The 22,719-nt window shown below is 37.9% G+C and overlaps 1 protein-coding gene across 14 annotated transcripts in view; it reads left to right on the forward strand.

Annotated features, from left to right (window-relative positions):
• LPP (LIM domain containing preferred translocation partner in lipoma) overlaps positions 1-22,719 on the forward strand; it is a 741,548-nt gene that overhangs the window by 556,244 nt on the left and 162,585 nt on the right. For all 14 annotated transcript variants that reach the window (XM_055381176.2, XM_063704451.1, XM_019023948.4 and 11 more), the window contains one exon: positions 3,669-3,795. In XM_055381176.2, coding sequence (XP_055237151.1) covers positions 3,669-3,795 — 127 coding nt within the window. The remainder of the gene's footprint in view (positions 1-3,668; positions 3,796-22,719) is intronic.

The following is a 22,719-nucleotide window of genomic DNA, read 5'->3' on the forward strand; positions in this document are numbered from 1 at the left end:
GAACTTTCTAAATGTGATTAGAGCACTCTTCTAAAAACACTTACCGTGGTTTCTAATGCCTGGATGTTCCCAATTGAGAACATGCAAATATATTCCCTGTGGTCTGTGAATTTCTTGAAATTGTAAGAAAATTTTGTGTACACTACAGATACCTGTTTTGTTGTTGTTGTTGTTGTTGTTGTTTTGTCAAAAGACAGTTTAACACATTAGATTTTGAGACTTGTCCATGTTCTTACCCAAGGCCTGGAGCCCCTAGCTCACTGAGAAGCCCTAAACATCTCAGCATGGCATGGAAGCAGTAATTGACCCTTCCTATTTTTCCACCTGTCCAGACCAAAATACTGAACCACTTGTAGTTTTTCCCACTCACACCAAACTACGTCTCAACTTTGAAACTGTGCTCCTCTCAGGGTCCTTCACTTGGCCTGGGTTGGAAGCTCCAGGATAGCGGGTCATGTCCAGCGTATCTTTGTCACTTGAAGTCATCATGTTTAAAAAGATTTATATTCATGGATTACAAAAGTAGAACTACTTGCTGTACAATAAAGAAACAAATGTAGAAAGTGAAAGTCCCCTAAGATTCCACCTGCTAGAAAGAATCTCCTTTAACATTTCTGTACCTGGTCTTTATGTAGATCTGTAAATAAACTGTAGTTACTCTATCCTATTCTGCAGTTGGATTTGTTCTTTATGAAACATGTCTTGTTCATCTTTGCAGGCTTGTTCCATAGATTTACAATGTACGTATCTGTCATTGTCTATTTAGGTGATTCTTTTGCTGGTTAGTTTACCTTGTTAGTCCTTGTTCCTTCTCTCAAATATGGCTCCTGTGACCAACCTTCGTCATTTAATTTTATTCACTTGTATGAGTACTTCTGTACAATTTTCCTGGAAGCAAGTCACATGTATGCAATTTAAAGTTTAACAATACTGGCAACCATTCATCCAATATTCATGTTTATGCAAATACCTATCAATATACTATGCTATATATATATATATAATTTTTTTTAAATTTTTTCTTTTTTTGTGGGGGGGGGAAATAGAATCTCCCTCTGTCACCAAGGTTGGAATGCAGTGGCACAATCTTGGCTCAAACTGTACCACCGGATTCAAGCGATTTTCATACCCCAGCCTCCCGAGTAGCTGGGATTACAGGCGTGCATTATCACACCTGGCTAATTTTTGTGTTTTTAGTAGATACGGGGTTTCACAGTTTTGGCTAGGCTGGTCTCGAACTTCTGGCCTCAAGTGATCTGCCAGCCTTGATTTCCCAAGATGCTGGGATTACTGATATGAGCCACTGCGCCCAACCTGTGCTTTTTATAATTAATCATTTGTGCATGTTTCTTACCCCCACTAGACTGCAAAACTCTCAAAAACAAAGGTTGTGTGTAATATATCTTCATGTCCCTCCTGGGTTCTTACAGAAGGTACACAAAATAAACCCTGTAAGAATGAGTGGATAAAACAATAAACAAAAGAATAATTGAATAATTCAGTAGCTCCTCTAATCCTCATATGACAGGTAATGTTTACAGTTCAGAGGAGGTCCTAAGTTTAACCTTTAATGTTTGCTAATAAATAAGTCAGTCAAGGATGAGCTCTTGTCCTGACTTTATCAAAACTAGCCCTCCCTGATTTTTGGGGGGGTCTCAGTTTCCCTGTCTCACGAAGAGGAGATTAGCATAATGGTTCTTCAGATCCCGGCAAGCAACTCAATTTTTTTGTCTGTAACCTGAGCATATGCCATAGTTTACTCATCACTGTCTCATCTCTAATCCAAATTGTTCAACAATGCAATAAAATCTCAGGCTAAGGTTAGAGACCAGCATAAAATATTTCTGGCCTTTACAGCCTTCTGCATGTCTGTACTTCAAATATCTGTATATTTTGGGAAACCAAAAAAAATGAAAATTATTTTAGAGAAAAGGCCAAATAGGTACCAATCAACCTTCTTTACTATGTTTAGAAGACATTTAACGCCTTAGACATCACACAAATGATTAATACCCATCTTGGAGTTGTTGTAGTAAATGTTGGGAATGACAGCATGTGTTCAGAGATTTGTACTTTACAGGATTTTCACGTCCAAGAGCTCATTTGATGTAGTGAAGATAATAGGAGAATGAATATGTAGCTTTCAGTTTTGTTGAACTTACTCTTGTAAACATTCTGAAAAGAGAAACTTTTGGCCAACTATTTTAACAATGCATAAATATCAAGGCAAGAGCATTCCCAACCCACATCTCTGCCCATTACCCATGGCAGACATCATCATCAGTTCTAAATTTAAATAATAGCATTTCTGTTTTTATCACACTTTTATTAAGAATGTTGGGGTGAGATATTAAAAATGGTCAAATTTATAGGCAATGGAAAATGTGATAAATTCGCTTTTAATCACATAGCACAAAGCTACTTTAAATCTAGTATATGGCCTTTATTCATTTTTTACATACTTTTTATTCTTCATTGATGATCTCAAGTACTCTCTCAATTGATATTTGATTCTCTTGCATTGCTATAATTCTGGCTCACCCACCTATTTATTTTTTAATTATTATTTTTTATTGCAGTATGTTTTGGGGTACATGTGAGTTTTGGTTACATGGGTGGGTTCTATAGTGGTGAATTCTGAGATTTTAGTGCACCCATCACCCAGGCAGTGTACACTGTACCCATAAGGGTGGAATGAAGGGGGAATAGATGAAGGCCCCAGTGGCCCTGCATGTCCCATATGGGTACAGGGGATGAGGGATAAAAGACTACACATTTTATATGGAGTCTTTGATCCCTCACCCCCTGCCCAACCTGGCCGCGCCAAAGCCCCAAAGTCCATCATTTTGCTCTGTATGTCTTCACATCCTCATAGCTTTGCTCTCACCCACCCATTTCAACACCAACCCAATGTCAATGCTGCTGACTTATCATCACTATTTGAAATCTGGCTGTTTGCAGTGCTGGAAAAATGAAATTACTCAACTTCCTTAACTGGAACAAAAGAACTAGAACCAAAATGTTCGCTTTCTGGACTCCTGTACTCGATAAGATTTATCTCATTTCCTATCTCAAAGTTTATATGTGGTCCCGAAGTACACAACTTCCACAAGCTCTTTATGCTGCTTGACTTTTTCACCTGAGTGTGAGAAAGTTCTACCTGTATGTTTTCTCCCTTTTAGCTGAATAAGGCCTAGCCTGCTCTGCTCCCTCTCTTCAGGAAGTCCATCGCGGGCTATGCGAGAAGTCCCACCTTATGCCCTTATTTTGCTCTTTCTGCAGCTGTTTTTCTTTAATTATTAATGTGCCTGTATCTCTCACTTCACTGTAAGGTTCATAAGAAAGAAAGACTCAATTTATTTTTCTCATAAATGTATAACAGCAAATAGTGATTACTTAGCAATTGTTGAACAAAATAGATTCTTCCTATTGTAAACATGGATTTCTAAAGCCTGATAGATGACTCATCTAGATAAGGCAAATGAGTAAAGAAATGTGTCCAAGGTTAGCCACTGAATAAGTGATAAAACTAATTCTAAAACCCAGGTCTCCTGACAGCCACGTCCAGTGCTTTTTCCTCTCCAGTGCAATCGCTGCTTGTTTAGGCTGACTGCCTTGGTTGATGGTCTAGGTGGCAATTAAAGGACTGTGTGCTTTCTGCCTTTCAGGGTGGCCATTCAGGGCAACTGGGGCCTTCGTCAGTTGCCCCTTCATTCCGCCCAGAGGATGAGCTTGAGCACCTGACCAAAAAGATGCTGTATGACATGGAAAATCCACCTGCTGACGAATACTTTGGTGAGTGGGGCCTAGAGCTGACTTCTGAAGTAACTATCTTGCTCTGATTTCCTTCCTTAGTAATTGGAACTATTATCAGCTCCACTGGTAAAGTATTTGAGTCCAGATGCATGAGAGTTGATATACATCCCTGCACAACTAAGTAATTGTAGGATTTGCATTTGCAAGACTGCCATAGATGTGATGTCTGCTTAGCTTATACTAAAATTTCAGTGGTCCTTAGAGTTTCCTTAGATACAAATTTTATTGTTGAGACTTATTTTTTACCAGCCTAGGCAACATGGGGAGACCCTGTCTCCATTAAAAATACAGAAATTAGCTGAGTGTGGTGGCATGTGCCTGCAGTCCCAGCTACTCAGAAGGCTGAGGCTGGAGAATCACCTGAGCCTGGGAGGTCGAGGCTGCAGTGAGCTGTGGCTCAGTGAGCTGTGGTTGTGCCACTGCACTCCAGCCTGGACAACAGAGTGAGACCCTGTTTTTTTGTTTTTTGTTTTTGTTTTTGTTTTTTGTTTTAAAAAAGAAGACTTATTTTTTGACAACATATTAGCTTCCCATTAGGCAGAAATAGGATTTCTGTGTATGTTCCCGTTTCTCACTGGTCTAAAGATTCAAGTGAAAAATGTGGAATTGGATATTGTCTAATATCCAATTTCCAGATTGTACTCTTAATCTTTTTTTCTATCTCAGTTCAAGAAATGATGTTTTCTTTGTAGTTTTAATTTTCCCCTCTTCAAACTTGTTAATAACTAGGAATGGTTAATCCTTCCAGTCCATGAATATAATGCAAATTTATGAATTATATGCCGATTGTGAGGTTCTGTGGACACATAACCTGTCCTCAGTGAGGTTAAAATTGTTCAGAAAGAGGTAAGACAAGCATACAAATAATTACTAGTCTAGGTAGAAAGTGATAAAAGACATGAGAAGGCTTAGGTCAATTGTTGCAAATTTTATTTTATTTTTATTTTATTTTATTTTATTTTATTTATTTTTGAGACAGAGTCTTGCTCTGTCACCCAGGCTAGAGTATAATGGCATGATCTTGGCTCACTGCAACCTCCACCTCCGGGTTTTGAGCGATTCTCCTGCCTCAGCCTCCCGAGTAGCTGGGATTACAGGTGCCCACCGCCACACCTGGCTAGTTTTTGTATTTTTAGTAGAGGCGAGGTTTCGCCGTGTTGGCCAGGCTGGTCTTGAACTCCTGACCTCAGGTGATCCACCCGCCTCAGCCTCCCAAAGTGCTGGGATTACAGGTGTGAGCCACTGCGCCCGGCCAGAAGTTTTAAAAGCTCCATTTATTAGGAGCATCAGGAATACTTTGGTAAAGAATTGGTGGCACTTGAATCTGAGCCCTTTAAACCAGTGCCTTTCACATTTTCTGTGGTAGAAGACCATTGTCCTCCCAATCTGTTGGAGACCAGTATTTTTGTTGAGTCCGTTAAAATTAATTACTAGGGAAATAAAAGACACAAAATAAAATGGAAGATGAAATTTTATCATTATTAGAGTTCACTGTTAACGAATTACTCTTTTAAATTTTTATACTGGTTTCTAAATATTAATCCTTTGTTCCTGTATTTATCTCATCCAGGGTGATAAGCATTTCTTAGACACCCATCCATGGACCACTTTTTGAGTGGCACTGCTTTAAGGACAAATAGAGAAACGACATTTGGGGAACAGTATTAGTAAAGGCACAAAGATGGGGAAATTGCACAGGATTTTTGCTTCTTCAAATATTTTCTATTTTCATGTCTTTTTTGCTCCTATATGGGAATATGTAATGACAGGTCAACTGACCACACCAGTCCGAAAACACACGGTAGATGAAGTAGGAGGTATTAGGATATGAAAACCCTGGCTTTTATTTGTGTTGGGGTGGCAGTTTAGCTTAGCTAAAAAAGCAAAAAGAGTGGGAATGAAACATCTGGTTGTGGTCTCTTCTCTGTCCCTCGCTGGCCAAGCAATACTGGCATGTCACCCATCTGCCTGAGCCCCATTTCCCACCTCACTATATCAACGGTTGGAGCAAATGTTCTCTAGCATTTCTTTCAACAGTAATAAGTTCAATGTACAAACATCCTTAATCTAAAGTATAACAATAAAGCTAAACATAAATTGATGGAGATTAACAACAATGCATGGAGAACAGTAAAACAAAACATAGAAAATCCACGAAGGTTTCTAGTTACATCAAAATACACAAAAAGTTTATTAATGCTCTTGTCATTGCCATGTGAGGAGGGTTTATAATGGGGTCTAAAATACATTTTTTAAAAGTGAAAAATAAGGTCTCTGTATTTAGGTCCTATTAAAAAGGAAAAGCTGACTTACCAAGTATATATGCTTCAAATATCATAGCAACAAAATATATCGCCACAAAAAAAAAACTGAACATAGATGCTAATTGCATGAATGAATATATATTGAACACTCTGGGAAACAGATATAAATTATTACCTTTCCCTTCAAGAACTGTCCAAGCTCTACTACTTAGTAGCTTAGAAAACTTGAACAAGTATTATTCCCTCTAAACCTTCATTTTTGTTTTGTTTTATCTGTAATATGGGAATAATAACTAGCTTATACTGTTGTTTTAAGAAATGAATGAGATATTTATACAAAGCACTTAGCCAAGTTCTTGGCATGTAGAATATGCTCAATACAATACTCAAGGTTCTCCCATGCTCTTGGGGTTTATAGTTTATTTAAGACATAAGATATGCTCGTTAAAAATCCATTAATAATGCTCAATTTAAGTTTAAGTTCCTAGCAACAATAGAACATATGTCATTGGTAAATAATCATTGCCAAATGGGGATGAATAACCATTTGAGAATTTGGAAAAATGGCTAACTTTTATTGAGTGCTTATGATATGGCAGCACTATATTTTACTTACATTATAGGAATTAACTCATTTCACTCTTATAGGAAAACATAACCCTGTGAAATAGATCCTATTATCATTTTCAGATTTTGAAATTAAGGCACAGAAATATTAATTTGCCTAATGTCAACAGCTAATACATTGCAGAACTGAATTAGAATCCAGATCTGTACATTTAAACACCACACTGTAAAAGATGGGGAAAGCTAGCCAGGCTACATATTTAGAAGAGTGTTTATGGTGGAGATTAGCTTTGGACAGATGGGAAATAAGAGATGAGCATTCTCTTCTAAGTACACAGAATTAACAAAATATAAGTTGAGGCCAGGATTATTTAAAGAAAATTTACGTTATGTAGAAAACAAACAAAAAAAAGTGGCTATGATAATATTCAGGCTGCTCTGCTAGGTGGTGGTAGGGGTAGATGTGGGTCTTACCTTTGAAGTTCTTATAGTCTAATAGGATATGTGTACAGAGTTATGATGTTATATTATAAGCACAAGGCAGAAAGTGACAAGTGACTTAATCAATGTTCACCAAGTGTTCTTTGAGAATTCAGAAAAAGGAAAGAGAAAATCAAGAGAGAGGAATGGAAAAGTATTTATGGAATAGTTAGCCTTTGAGTAAGTCTTTAAAATTGTGCTAATTGAGATTTGGAAGTAGGAAGATAGTAGAGAAGTGAAGTCATTTCTCACGAGGGTAGTTTTTGACATAACAGGGAATAAAACCATTGGAGTGAAGTGTCCATGTGAGAAGTAGCAAATATTGGGAAATAAGGTTCAAGTAGTAGGTTAGGACCAAACTAGGGAAGGCTGTCAATGTCCGGCTAAAGGCTAAGAACGTTATTGTCTATAATGAGCCCTTGCACATTGAGATCACATGCCATGGGAACTGCTCTATGGATAGTGGTTAAAAACATGCACTCCAGAGCCAGGATGCACTTCTTACCAGCAAGATGAAATCAAGAGGCAAAGGACTAGTGAAAAGAACTGTCCTTTATTGTTCCGTGCTTTAAACATTTCTCAAGCACCTTCTCTGTGCCTGCTACTGTGCTGGGTGTTCAGGACACCCAAATGCAGAGGCTCTGCCCTCATGGGGCTCATGGGTTCCTAGGAAGGACAAGAGAGTCACAGATGTCAAGGATTTTAGTGCAGATATCAGCACTGTGTTGGGTGTGACTGAGCTGCTATGTGAGAGTCCATAAGTCTGCCTGAGGATGAGCAGAAAGAATACATAGCAGTGTGTTTGCATCAGCAGGGCCTGACCCAAGAGTGATAGATGAAGTCTTCTCTTGCTTTCTGTCAGAGTTTTACCTTTGGCCTGTTCTGGACTGCAAATAGCATTGCCAAGCACTTCCCTTAAATAACTTCTCTTTTTTGCAGGACTATCCTCTCAGCCCTGCCAAAATCCCATCACCTACTCTTTCTTTACTACTTTGCCTATTTAATGCTGGAATTTTTATTTAAACTGTAGCTGATTTACTGAAGGTAATTAAGTGCTTTCATGTTGTAGATCTCCTGCTAGACTACAGGCTGTACTTGGGAGTGAGAGTGAACAAAATGTAAATAAATGATGTCAACAGAGTAGGTTCCTTTGTGGTCATGTTGCTTTGCTTCCAAGACGCTCTTTTTTTTTCATAAGTAGAATGATTCATGAATATGTTATTATAGTTCTTGTTTCTTTGCGGAGCCCCTCATCACTCTTAACAGTTTTATTTATATTGAATTATAATTATCGTATGCTTAAAAGTACTGGGAGAGGTACCAGAAGATCACCTCACAGATGACTTAAGTACAAAGGAGAAAAGGAACTTTTATAATGGAGAGGTCTCCTGGAAGCCGTCTTAAACCAAGTAATGAAATTTAACATCCTTAATAATGGGACAGACTGGCATGTGCCAACTGAATGTAGGAAGTCTGCAGCATCCTCTAGGCAGTGGTCTTGCTAAAATATTTCAGCTCTATCCAACCATGAGGAAGTAAAAAATGCAGATGATGGGACATGCTTCAAGACACCTGTCCTGAATTCTGCAACACTGTCAATGTTATAAAACACTATTCTAGATTAAAGGAAATTGAAGAGACATGACGTTCAAATGCAAGGCATGTGTCTTGATTGAATTCTGGATGAAAAAAAAGCTGTAAAGGATTGGTAGCAAACTTAGAGAAATTTGAATATGAATGATATATTAGATAATACATCAATGTTAATTTCATGATGATATTAATGGTGTTGTAATTATGTAGGAAAATCTTATTTTTATGAGCTATTTGTTGCAGTATAAGGTGAGGTATGATTATGTCTACAGTTTTATTTTGAAATAGTGATAGAGTGATAGAAATAGAGAGAGACAGAAAGAGAGAGAGGGGTGATTGGCAGATATATGTAGACAAACAGAGATAGAGATAAATGTGGGGAGGCAGAATCACCTCAGGTTAAAACAGCTAGAGATGCTATAACTGCAACAACTATAAGGACTCCCCTCCTCTCTAAAAATGTACTGAAGCCTGTCACAAATGAATTACCTTAAGAATCCCTTCTTGGGTGGGTAGAGAGATTGACATTTCTGCACCTTCTCAACTTTCCTGTTTTAATGACTACAGTGGGTCTTTGAAATTTCCCGTTATTGTTTTCTTTTTTTCTTATTTTTTACCAGACATACACATCTTCTATTGCTGGTGAGATGAGGACAATTGTGGTAGTGATGACAAAAGCTGATATTTACCTAGAGCTCCATATGTTTAAAAAACCAAGTCGCAGCCACAACATGACTAGCAGACCTGGAGATGATGTCTTCATTTCATTTTTTGGATGGGGAAATAGAGATTCAGAGAGGCTCAATGAGTTGTTCAAGGTCACATAGCTAATAATTTTGGAATTTGGCCTCACTCTTCTGATCTGATGTCTATCATAATACATTACCATTACAGAAAGGTATATAAATGCTGTTCCTGCTGATTGTTAGTAACTGGCTGTTTCTCTCCCATGTCATAACTTTTCCTTATGAAGTTATGATCTTCAAGTGAGAGATGGAGGGACTGCTTCTGCCCAAGATTACATGTTTGTAATCTGGACTTCAATGTCACTGATATGTTTCAACTGTCTTAAACATCCTGAATTAACTGCTGTGACATGGCTGAGGTACATACATTAGGAAGACCGTCTACCTAATACCTACCTATCAGCCATTTTGCAGTCTGTAGTTCTTCTCTTGACCTTGGGAGAAGGCAAATCACTAATAGCCACAGTTCTTATTTTTTCAAGTCAGGTTTTTTATAAAATATAACAAGCAGGAACCCTTAACTATCTTAGCTGGGTTTTTTTTTTTTTTTTAATGATTTCTTCTGAAAAGGTGATAGGTTTAGTGTTTCCATGCCTTCTTTTGTCCATGTTCATTATAACTTGTGACTGTTGCATTACAGTATTAGGTAAATGCCACAGATGTTGAACCATGATAAAGCAGTTGGATGAGTCTATATCTCTAAAGGGAAGATACAGTCTCTATACTGTGGGCATTTGCCATCTACTTGGACTTAAGTTTTGGCTATAACAGATTTCCTTACCATGGACCTGTGTCTTTCCATTAACACTGGTGTCATTGAGAGGGCCTCTAAACACTACCCTGTAGAGGAAAGGGAGGAAACATAGTAGAAAGTTGGGGGTAAGAGAAAATTCTTACCCAATTCAATAAACCAGACAGTGAATGTTTAGCCCAGCTCATCTATAGGAATCCTTGGTTCAAGTGCTTGCATTTTAGAGCAAATTTTTTCCTAGACAACTAGAAAAATATGTTGATAATAAAGGAGGCTCTCAGTTCTAGTGATAGATACTTAAAAAGAACAAGGGGTGGCTCATGCCTGTAATCCCAGCACTTTGGGAGGCTGAGGTGGGCAGATCATGAGGTCAAGAGATCAAGATCATCCTGGCCAACATGGCGAAACCCCATCTCTACTAAAAATACAAAAATCAGCTGGGCATGGTGGCACGCACCTGTAGTCCCAGTTACTCAGGAGGCTGAGGCAGGAGAATCACTTGAACCCAGGAGGCAGAGGTTACAGTGAGCCAAGATCATGCCACTGCACTCCAGCCTGGTGACAGAGGAAGACTCTGTCTCAAAAAAAAAAAAAAAAAAAAAAAAAGGAACATGGGGCGATGAAGTAGCTGCAAATTATTATGATTTAGAATCAATTCAGAGCTTATAATAGAAAATGGAAAACTTTTAAATTGAGTATTAAAATGAATAGGAGAGAAAGGTATTATTCTCAGAAAATTGGGACATCTACAGGGCTAGTTGCCAGTTTTAAAGTTTGTTTTTTCAAACAGTTTTAGGCAGCTAAAGGAAAGCAAAGTTGAGTTTTTCTCCAGATAACCTTGAGATATCTCTTTGAAATTGTCCAAGACTTTTCCGTGTTGGTTGATACAGCCACAGCCTTAAGTAATACACCCAGAGCCTCTAAGTTTTATGCTTTCATTCATTTTGTAAGAAAAAGCATGTTTGTATATGAAGCTTTTCATACATGTATGTGTGTGACTATGGCATAATTTTTTCCAAATAATAATATTCTGGCTGAGCAGCCCTTAAGGCTGAAGACAACACTATTGGAAGACAGTATCTCTGGAAATGGATGTTGTAATCCATCTAAGGATGGACTGGAAATATCTGACAGTAGATTTTTAAGCATAGAGCTGTAATTATCTTGACATTGTTTATATGATATTGTCTTATTCCTTCTTTAAAAAAAAAGCAGAAGTATGTGAGCCTTAAAATTATTGAGTGAGCTATTTGAAGAATCCTTCAGAGCAGTGCCAGGTAAATTCTCTTCTCAGAACTTAGCATTTATCTAAGGAAACTTTTTGTTCATCTCTGAGTATTGTTAGTAGTTGTTGAGAATTTTTGCAGAAAACCAGGAGTTTGTTCCAGTGGAACTAGGCTTTCATTTTTCAAAGGACAGCTAGACAAAAGTGAAGGCATGAGGCAGCAGGGACCTAGCACATGCTAAGCCTTGAGAGAAGAAAGGCGTTAACATGAACAAAGTGCTATGATCGATCACATTGGTATCTACTAAATGAAGATGAAAATGGAGGGCTAGTGAATGTTCATGAGTAGAAACAGAACAAAAAAAACAATGAGGAGGATGGTCCATTTTCTTTCTGCACTAGTGGGACCAGTTGATAAGTGAGCTTGTCCAGAGGACTTGACTAAGATGCTTAGGAAATTAGAAACCATGATTTGAGGTGCAGTTGAAGGTATGGGGAGAGGAAAACCTAGAGCCCTCATTGCTGTTGAAAGACTATCATGTGGAAAAGGAATTTGACTTAATATTTGTGATTCAAAAATTAGCAACAAAGGCAAGTGAGGGGAGTCTGGCCAGTTCCCATTCAGCGTAATGAAATCACTTTCTTAAGAGAGAGAAGAAAGTCTTTGTAAAATTCTAGGTCAGAATCTAATAATCCCTTGTTGGTGAAAATGGTGATAGGTACTCAAGCAACTGATGGATGATTAGATTATACTTCATAAGTGCTGTCCGATTCTGACATTTTGTGACTTAGGCATCTAAACTTGTTTGGAAGTTAGCGTCTTGCATCCAACTTCTAGGTCTACCCCTAGATTATCATTATTATTATTACATGATTTCAACTAACACTTATATAATGCTTTTTAAAGCACTTTTCTACATGTTATAGCACTTGAGCAAGACAGCAGTCCTACAAAATAGACAGTGTGTTTATTTCCATTTGGGATATGAAGAAATGAAAGATTTCAGTGATTAAGGGACTCCCCACTCCCCAGGGCTCTCCACTACCCTCACAAGTCATAAGGCAGGTAAGTAGCAGAATTGCCCTGGGGCGCAGGCCTACAGACTTTAAATTCTTTTCACTTTTCACCCCATTGTGCTGTTAACACCGTGTTGCTGAATTGGTCATGGGCCATAAGATAGATGAGTTAACATACTTCATGTTTTAGCTTTTTAATCTGTATAAGGAACGATGTGATTACTTTGTAAAGTGCTTAGAGGATCTCAACTGAGAGGTGTAAAGTAATTTGTATTTCATAGTTTGTGTTATTATGTGACAAGAAAATGGTTTCCAAAGTGCTCCTATCAATTACAAACTGGGAAATGACTCCAGGTGGGCAGCTACCTTTAGTGGATCTTGTTTTTACAGATAAATGACCTAATTAATGAAAAACCCCAAAACCACAATGGAAGAAAAATTAGACAATAAGTGGCTTAGAGAGAAGGTTGTATTGATTTGGGGGGAAAAATGGGTTTCTTGGTTTTGTTTCTCTCCAACTTTTTGTTTAGGTTATCTTTGAGTTGTGGGAATAGAATGTTCTCTAGTTAATGAGGCATATTAGATATATTTTCTTTTGTGGTAGTGACTTCTGGTAATGTTTGTTCAGAGTAGTATATGTTTACAGCACTAAATAAATAATAATTCTGAGCATTTTATGTGTTCTATCTTAGCATACATTAATTTTTTATTAATTTGGCTAGTGTGTTTGTTTGTTTGTTTTGTGTCAGAGTTTCACTCTTATTGACCAGGCTGGAGTGCAATGGTGCGATCTCGGTGCACCGCAAACTCCACTTCCAAGGTTCAAGCGATTCTCCTGCCTCAGCCTCCCAGGTAGCTGGGATTACAGGCATATGCCACCATGCCAGGCTAATTATTTTTGTATTTTTAGTAGAGACGAGGTTTCTCCATGTTGGTCAGGCTGATCTCGAACTCCCAACCTCAGGTGATCCTCCTGCCTCGGCCTCCCAAAAGTGCTGGGATTACAGGCGTGAGCCACTGCACCCGGCCTGGCTAATGTGTTTTTAAGCATTGATTTGGAATCCCAGACTTAGAGTAAAGAAGAATGTGATCTTAGAAATTATCTAGGAAAATCCTTCATTTTCTAGAAAACTGTATCCCAAATGACTTATCCAAAGCCATGCAACTAGGTGTGTTTTGAATTCTATGGTCAAAATTTTCTTTCTGAGTAATGGACAGTCTCCGATGGCATGAAGAGGAATGGCAGGGCTATTTACAAAGGTGCAGACATAGGTCGGGCCTGCTACTTTTGTGATCTCAGACCTTAGATCCACCTCATTCAAACATAAGAACACATTGTCCTTAAAAAGAATAAAATAAATAACTTTTAAGGAATTATGTGTATGTATTTTTCAAATACAAAAGAACCAAAGTTTTCTTATACAAAAGGACAAAAGAGATTCCCAGTATCTTTTATCTCAGTGTCTTTATCCAATTTACTTGTAATATTTCCTATCTGTTTTCTCCACTAAATGTAAGTCTGTGTGAGGGCAACAATTTATGTTTAGTTCACTGTTGTGTTCCTATCATTCCTGGAATAATGCCTGGCACATCGGAGATATTTAATAGGTGTTAATGAATTAATGAACTAATAAATGAAAACTGTGAGCAGACTTTCACACTTCTGTGACAGGACATGGTATATAGTAAACTACAGGGAGGAAATACTTCATTCATTTAAGATATATTTATTTAGCACCTTATAAAATCATAAAACGTTAGAGCTGGAGGGAATCTTAAGAGACTAGGAAACCCTCTTCATTTTTAGAGATCATGAAAATGAGTGAGATTTTTAGGGTCCCAAATTTGTTAGTGACAGAGCCACAGAGTATAACTCAGATTTTCTCATTCCTTTTTTTAATTCACTTAAGGGCACAGGAGAACATATAAACTAGAGTAAGACATGGCTGCTACATTTATTGAACTTAAATTTAAATTGTATTAACACCTTTGGACTTGATCTCTTTTGCATGTATCTTCTGTGAAATTTAAAGATTCAACTGGTCAATGAAGAGAGTACTTGGTTAAGATTTTATTTTTTAAGTACTGGGTCACATTTTCTCCACCTGTAGGTTTCATCTATAGTCTTTGGTTCCCAAGACCATTTCGTACCACCACAATTTTCTTCTGTTCTAATCTAATTGGATTGGATGGATAGGGCATCACACTGAAAGAAACATTCTTTTCTTATGTTTACTTGAGTTGTCCATAGCAACCTGTCCTGAAAGATTGTCTGTTTAAAGTAAGCCTCTTCAAGACTGTGAACCACCACCCAAGATTGGTGTTTCATACCATCTTGATACAAACAGCAGACATCCGTCATTCAGCTGCATTAGGATCACTATCTCTTTATCAGAAGAAAGAAGAGAAAAGTAGAAGAGAGATTTCTACTTCATAATTGAATGTTCTTTGCTTATTAACTGTGGAAGCAAACTTGAAATTCTGGGAGAGAAAGCACTGATGGGGCACACATTGTCTGTGGTGCAAAGAAAGTCTCAGTTTGGTACTGGTACCTGAACCTACAAGTGCTAATTATGCATCTTCTGGTATTAACACACAAACACAATTAACTGTGAACTCAGCTCCTTTTCCCTTTCAAACCACCATCATTCCCCCAACCTGCACTTTCCCCACCACTTTCTCTAAAACACACAGATAAGCATCTCCTTACAGACTTTGAAGTGACATTAGGATTGTCAGAAGGCATAATTAATTGACTGTCAGCAAAGCTATTGTTTGAACATCTCTGGAGTTGTACTTGGTAGGCATCTGGTTTTTTTGTTGTTGTTTTGTTTTGTCTGAGACGTAGTCTTGCTCCGTCGCCCAGGCTGGAATGCAGTGGCGTGATCTTGGCTCACTGCAACCTCCACCTCCCGGGTTCAAGCTATGCTCCTGCCTCAGCCTCCCAAGTAGATGGGACTACAGGCATGTGCCACCACGCCCAGCTAATTTTTGTATATTTAGTAGCGATGGGGTTTTACCATATTGGTCAGGCTGATCTTGAACTCCTAACCTTGTGATCTGCCAGCCTTGGCCTCCCAAAGTGTTGAGATTACAGGCGTGAGCCACTGCACCTGGCCCTGTTGTATTTTTAATTGACCGATTCTTTCCTCTACAAATATTTATTGAGTGCCTACTACTCACCAATTATTGTAGTGTATACTATGGGAGATAATGGAAATGATATAATGGCCAAGGAGAGAAAGCATTTGTCAAATCCTCTAGGGCCAAGGGCTTTGATAGAGAACAGATTTCACAACTGGCAGTGGAAAATGTATTCTTTTCCATCCAGGTTCAGAGGATTTTGCCACTGTACTTGTGCCATATAAAATGCTGAAATAGTTCGTGAGAAGAGGTACAGGCATACATCTTCCTGGTGTGTGAAGATGAGTGGCAATGCACTGTCTGTGGTTAGAGTTCCCACCAAAAATTGTAAAATACTTAAAAGAAAAAGCAAAAGATATCCGAGGCAATAAAAAAAAAAAAAAAAAGGAAATCACAGAAGCAGGTCCAAGTTAATGACCTTATCCCAATTCTGTTCCTAAGTCTGACTCTGATGTTAGTCATGTTGTATTTAATTCTTCCAGATTTCCTATAGTACTGTACAGCTCTGATCTCAGTCCTCACTTGGTTCTAAGGTTTGACCATCAAACTTTGAGCTTGCATGAGCCTTGAACTTGGCTCTACTCCTATCTGGCAGTGAGCATCATTTGTTAAAATTCAACAAGAGCAAACAGAAACAGTGTACACTAGTGACTTCCTGAAAGAGCCTAAGAAGATACAGTAGGCAGGAGTAATGGAAATGAGTTTTTAACCTCCACTGACTCACCCTTTCTTTCCTAGTCACCCTTAGGGTCATGGCAAAGTTACAGAGGCATTTAGAAATCATCTCGCTTGAGAGCTTCCCTTTCTTCAGTCATTAGTGAGCATCTTCATAATTTTTTTTACCATATATGTAAACTATCCATAGTATTATTTGCCTAATATTTTTATTTAAATCAATTAACTTTTTATCCGACTTTGTCTTCCTTTGTGTCAATAACATCTATAATTTGATTCTGTGGGTTGAAGTACTAAGTTGCTTCTTTCCTGTAAAAGATATTAAACTGAATACTATATTTAAATTTTAAAAATACGGCTGGAATTACAGATGACATCTGTAATCCCAACACTTTGGGAGGCCGAGGCTGGAGAATTGCTTGAGTCCAAAAGTTTGAGACCAACCCAGGCAACAGAGTGAGACTCCCATCTCTACAAAAAATGAAAAAAATATTACTAGGTATAGTGATGCACATCTGTGGTTCCAGCTACTCACGAGGCTGAGATAGGAGGATCACTTAAGCACAGGAGGTCAACGGTGCAGTGAGCCGTGATTGCACCACCGCACTCCAGCCTGAGTGACAGAGTAACAGTCTGTCTCAACAAAACAAAACAAAACAAAAAACAAAGTTCATTTCGTGCACCAGCTAATGTTTGAAATATTGAGAAATGTGGATATCATTCAACAAGAAGAGAAATTGATAGGATACCATGGTGAAATGGTGTCCTCAAGCTTACCCGTTAAGTGTATAAAGCATACTTTTTTCTTTTTTCTTTTGCACGCGGAGTCATCATGTTCTTGTGAAGGATCGTGTTGTGTTAGATATTGTTCCAGGCATCCAGCACTGAGAGGCATTGCCGGCCTGATACTGTCCCACTGACTCACTGTGACATCTTAGGCCAGTTTCTTTTCCATAGGTCTCATCTCTCCTATCACGAGATTAGAACACATGAACTATTGTGATCCTTTTGACCTTAATTCCTTTGCCTCAAACACTTTTCATATATTGTCCTCTCTACACTGTTAAAATGTAGGTGAGTAAGAAAAGCAGCTGCCCCATGTAAAATTTCAGTGCTGCTTGCCTCAGAGTTCTGGAGAATTGTAAACAAACCCAAGAATTATATTTCCTAGATCACTTTATGCTCTGCTTGTTACTGTTACCCATTTCCTGAGGTTTATGAGAGGGTCACTGCCTTGAAAGTAGCTTTCAATGCCAGGTAATAAAAGTGGAATAGGATATTGAATGTGATGAAGAATACCATGCACTAAATGTTGGGTACACTAGCAGCATCACTGTGTTTCAGCATTTTCAGTAATGGTGTTCAGTCATGGTAATTGGCATACCGGCTCAGTAATGGTGTTTACTAATGGTAACTGGCATATGTAAGTTAATATGGGTAACCATCAACGGAGCAATAGTCTAATGTAGATGATACAGCAGTGATAAAAATGAATAATTCATCTTTTGTCAGATAGCTTAGTAAAGTGAGCACTAGATTTGGAGTCAGGAAATCCAAGTGTAAGTCATCTTTTCTGTGTGACGTTAGTGACATGTGACATTTGTGCTCTCCTTAGAGTATTTTGTTATACAGTCTTGAGAACTCTTCTTTTAGCAGCTTTAAATGAGTGTTATTTTGCCAGAAAAACTAACATATCCATGGACAAGTTAGAAGTTAAAACCAAATTATTTCAGTTTTCTTGTTTAGATTAGCTCTTCTATAGAACCTCAGAGTCTTCCTGAATTTCAGGTATTTCACTTATTAAAAAGATAATTATCCCTATCTATTTTATGTGCATATTGTGGGAATCAAATTAAATAAGTCGGTATGAAAAAGTTTTCTAAACCATAGCAGAAGACCAAAAATTTAAGAGGTGTTAGTATCTCCACCTAGTGCAGCATCTGGCTTGATTTGTGCCATTTATGATTAGTGTGTAATAATCATTCCTCTAAATTGTTAACGTCAGTGTTTATCTCTATTTGAATTAACACTTTGTATTTTCTTAAGATGTTCTGTTGTAATTGGAATATCACTGGAGAATACAAAAAGTGTTTTTTAGTCATTGTGTGTGAGAAAGCAACACACCAAGATATACCACAATGTTCTCATTTGCTGAGCAAACTACTCTTGCTTTTTAATGTGGAATGTAGAAGAACTAATTGAAAAGAGACAAAATGAATTTTGACTCAAATTGAACAGGATGAATCATAACCCACTTTCTCATCTGAGATGTGAAGAAGAAAATGTAAAGGAAACCAACCACCACACAGCTTTACTGTCAGTGTCAGCATAATCAATATAGAGTGTTTTTCAACAGAATAAAGAATACATTTCTGCAAGGCTGAGAGTTGCAGGTAGTCGGAAACCTAGTTATTTTTGCTTTGTCTATAGTCTGCTAAAATTGTCTCGTTCTGCCTTGGTTAAAGCATTCTAATCAAGAGAGTTTGGGGCCCCTCAGTAATTGTCTCAAACCATTCAGAAATGTACCTGTGATCTCTATTGAACAGAGGCCAGTCAGAGACTGGACCCTCTATCAAACGTCTGGTCCCAGTGTCATTTTGTCAGATGGTCAAGAGCAGGGAGACAGCAAACATACAGAAACCTGGACAGGACTGAATTGCTGCTTCCCTGAAAATAACTTACTTGTGTTTATTGATGTGAATGATTAAACAAAAACACTTTGTCCTATTGGATTCTAGAATTTCGATGCATAATCCACTTAGCTTGTGAATGTAGCTTTAAAGAAAAAAGATTTTACACAAATAAAGAGGCACTATAGCATATCCCAGGAAAAAAACTCTAATTCCTAAGTCAAAATTTATTTCTAATTTTTGTTACTATTGTATTTGATTCATAACTCTTATGATCTTTATTTTCCTCATGTGTGTTTATATATTTTCTATTTTACTGTAATATTACTAAGACGGGAGAGCACATCTTTCTTATCTTACTCTTCCTCTCTTCCCCAAAAAGAAAAATGAGAAGAGGAGATAGAGCTGGATGATTTTTTTAAATCTCTTTGTGCCACTCCACCAAGAGTTTTGCTTGCAATAGAGGTTCTCTAGTCTGATTTGATCCTAAACCATTCTCACTAATGATTCTGCTTAAAATAAGACTAGTACATATTGAGCACTGACTATTTAGTATGAGTTCTACATGCATTACTTATATCTGGACTATAACTCTAGGCAGTAGATACTGTCCAGATATAAGTAATATATATAAGTAATATATATAACCTGAAGCCAAGATGAGTTAAATAATTTTCCTGGAATCTAGTAATTACAGTTGCAATTTGAACACAGAATCCAGCTCTTAACCCCTGCATATACCATGCCTGTGACTATAGATTTCAGAAAATGAGCTAGCCAAAGCCTGGAAAAAGATTAGACTCACAGGATCTGTGCTCATTCCATGACTTTTCTGGTAAATCCTATTCTGTTTTTTCCTCTACTTTCCCTGGGGGATGTTTTTAGTATGATTTGATTTTCTCTGATTGAAAGCTCTCACCACTAATAAGGGAGCAATTAGAAATACAGGTACACCATCTCTTTGTTTGCTCTGTACCAGATGTCTGCTGAGACAGTGTCTTTGCCTTCCTACATGGGTAGTAGTGCCCAGTTGGGCTGCTTAGTCCAGATAACAAAAGGCGACTTCTGACCGTCATTTTTTTTGTTGTTAATAACACTTGAAATATGCATCTTTATTCCTCCATTCCTTCTTGGATTGAAACTTAGTTATTATGATTGTAGCAATATTTATGTCCAGAAACTCTCTTCTCCTCACAATTTGCCTCAATCCTGTACTGCTTTCTTTCACACATGTAAATAGTTTTAACTTTTAATGATCCATCCCTATGGCATCTTCTAGTCTAGTGATCTGTAGAAAAGCCAGGCCCAGTCTCATTGCCCAGGTGGAAATAAGAGAGAGCAAGGAAAAGGGGACTGATTTTGAAAATAAAGTCACCCTGTTGACATGTCATCAGTCAAAAGAGTTCAGTGCAATAGCTAGCAATTGGCTCACTCAGTCGGAAGTTGATGCTATTTTAGGCCGTCAGCGGCAGTGTCAATGTATCTGTGAATTTTGCCATTTTATTTCATTAAGATGGTTCAGGAAGTCAGAGACTGATTAACTGATTCTTCGACTTAGTTCCCACTCCTAATTTTGGATGTGTGGTGTCTTTAGGAAGCTGCTGTGTCACCTTGATTCTAAAGAAAAGTTTCGTTGTGCCTCTAGAGCAATCCGGAACAGTCTACCCTTGTATCTGGTTATGCTGGAACCTGCTGTGTTCTACCTCTCTGGTCACAGGTGGTATGGGGATACTTTTGCTTCTGGTTCTCCTCTGGCAGATCAAGCAAATACAACCCAAGTGCGTGCAGCCCGTTCCCATTCAAAATGTATCCATCATAATAACAGCATTCTCGCTGACGCATTAGACTCAAGGTGGACTTAATTTGGAGATCACCTAAGAAGACATCTGTGGAAGGAATGGCCTCAGCATTGCAGTCACTTTCGAAGTCAAGAGGTATTCTAGACAGACCACACAGTATGTATAGGTAAGACTAGGAAAATTCTAAGTTTTGTGTTGTTGCTAAGGGCTTGGAATCTTATGTTATTTATAAACATGCTCTAAATAAGAAGGATAAGGATCTCTAGATAGGAAATATATGTTGTTCTTTGTTTCTCCATTTATTCAATAATTATTGAAGGCCTATGATATGCCAAACAATTGTTCCAAGCATTTCCATTAAACATTAGTCCACAAAATATAGACAGAAGTGCTTACAAATAGCTCAATTACAATATGATATATTGCTGGAGTTTGGTGATATGGGAGGAAAGAAGTTAGAACAGCTTACTATGAATGGAAAAGTGGAGAAGGATTTTCTGACATAGATGATGTTAAGACTGAATATTAATGGAATTTTTCAGGTAAGCCATGAATTCAAGGGCATTTCAGACAAACAATTCAATAGGGACAAAGGTATAGAGACCAACACCAAAAAAAGTGCAATATGACTGCCAAAGAATATTGGAAGGAGAAATGAGACTAAATGAATGATTAGTGGCCAGATCAAGAGGGCCTCTTATTTCTTACTAAAGAATCTAGAGTCTGTCCTGAAAGTGTGGAAACTCCATGAAGGGTTTCAACAAGGGAACCACAAGATATTGATTAAAGATCACTCCGGGTACTACTGTGGGGAGAGGTGTTCAATGGGACAAGATTTGGGGGATGAAGATCAGTCTGGGTGTCATTTGTACTTGTCTAAGGGGAATAAGGGCTGGAACCAAGGCAGTCATCTTGTGACAATTTAGAGAAGGGTTTCAAAGGGGCATAAGAGCGATGGGCTGAGACTTATTCCTGGGCCTCTATCTTGGGTGGGCAATGACATCACTAAGTGACATGAGAAAAAGAGAAGGAGTTCAGTAATGGTGATGCCATCAGTCCACAGAGATCCTCTATCAGTACTTATTGAGCACTTGCTGTGTGCACACAGTGTTCTAGGCATTGGTGCTACAGCAGATGAAAAGCTTCTTTTAAGGGGGTTACATTCCAGTGAGAAGAAAATGATGACACATAAATAAAATACATAGCAGGTCAGATAGCAGTATATCCTATTGAGAAAATTATGCAAGAGAAAGGGATAGTGAGTGATACAGTGGTATTGGAGTGGAAGTATCATGGTGAATAGCATGACCGCTATAATTGTGAGGTCTCTATTGTGGGTGAAATCTGGTCTGCCTAATTTTGTTTCTTTTGCATTTTTTGTTTGTTTGATGAATTATTATTTCTCGTAAACAAGGCAAATAAACAGCAATAGCAACATAAACATTTACAAGCACATAGATGTAGGCATAATAGTTTGTGTTGCCAACATAACACATGCCAGGAAAAACAAAAGAAAACAGCAGCTAAAAAAAGTAAATATCAAAAAAGGGAGCTTTCTCAGACACAAATTCTTGTCATTCAAAATGCTGTATAGTTTGAATTAGAAAGTCACAGAATGGGACCTTAGATTTAATCCAAATCTCTTAGTTTAGGCAGAGAAACCTTCAGCCGAGCAAGGAAGTCAGTTATTCAAGGACACACAGGTAGGTCTACAATTTAGGTGTTCTAACTTCATGTCTAAGGATCTTACCCTTATCACCATCCCAGAAAAGCCCAAAGTAGCTTGGGTCTAAATTTCCACTTTGCCACAGTAACCTTGAGCAAGTTTTGCTTCTCTTTGCAACAGTTTGCTCATTTGCGAGATAGGGATGATTATAAAAGTGTCTGTGATAGGGGGTTTTGGAGGATTAAATAAGTTAATAATACATGCAAATTACTTACAGATGTGGGCTGACACACAGTTAATGTTCAGCAGTACTGAGAGTATTGAAACGTTATGATATAGGCTACTT

Source organism: Gorilla gorilla, chromosome 2, assembly GCF_029281585.2.
Source record: "Gorilla gorilla gorilla isolate KB3781 chromosome 2, NHGRI_mGorGor1-v2.1_pri, whole genome shotgun sequence".
Classification (NCBI taxonomy): Eukaryota; Metazoa; Chordata; class Mammalia; order Primates; family Hominidae; genus Gorilla; species Gorilla gorilla.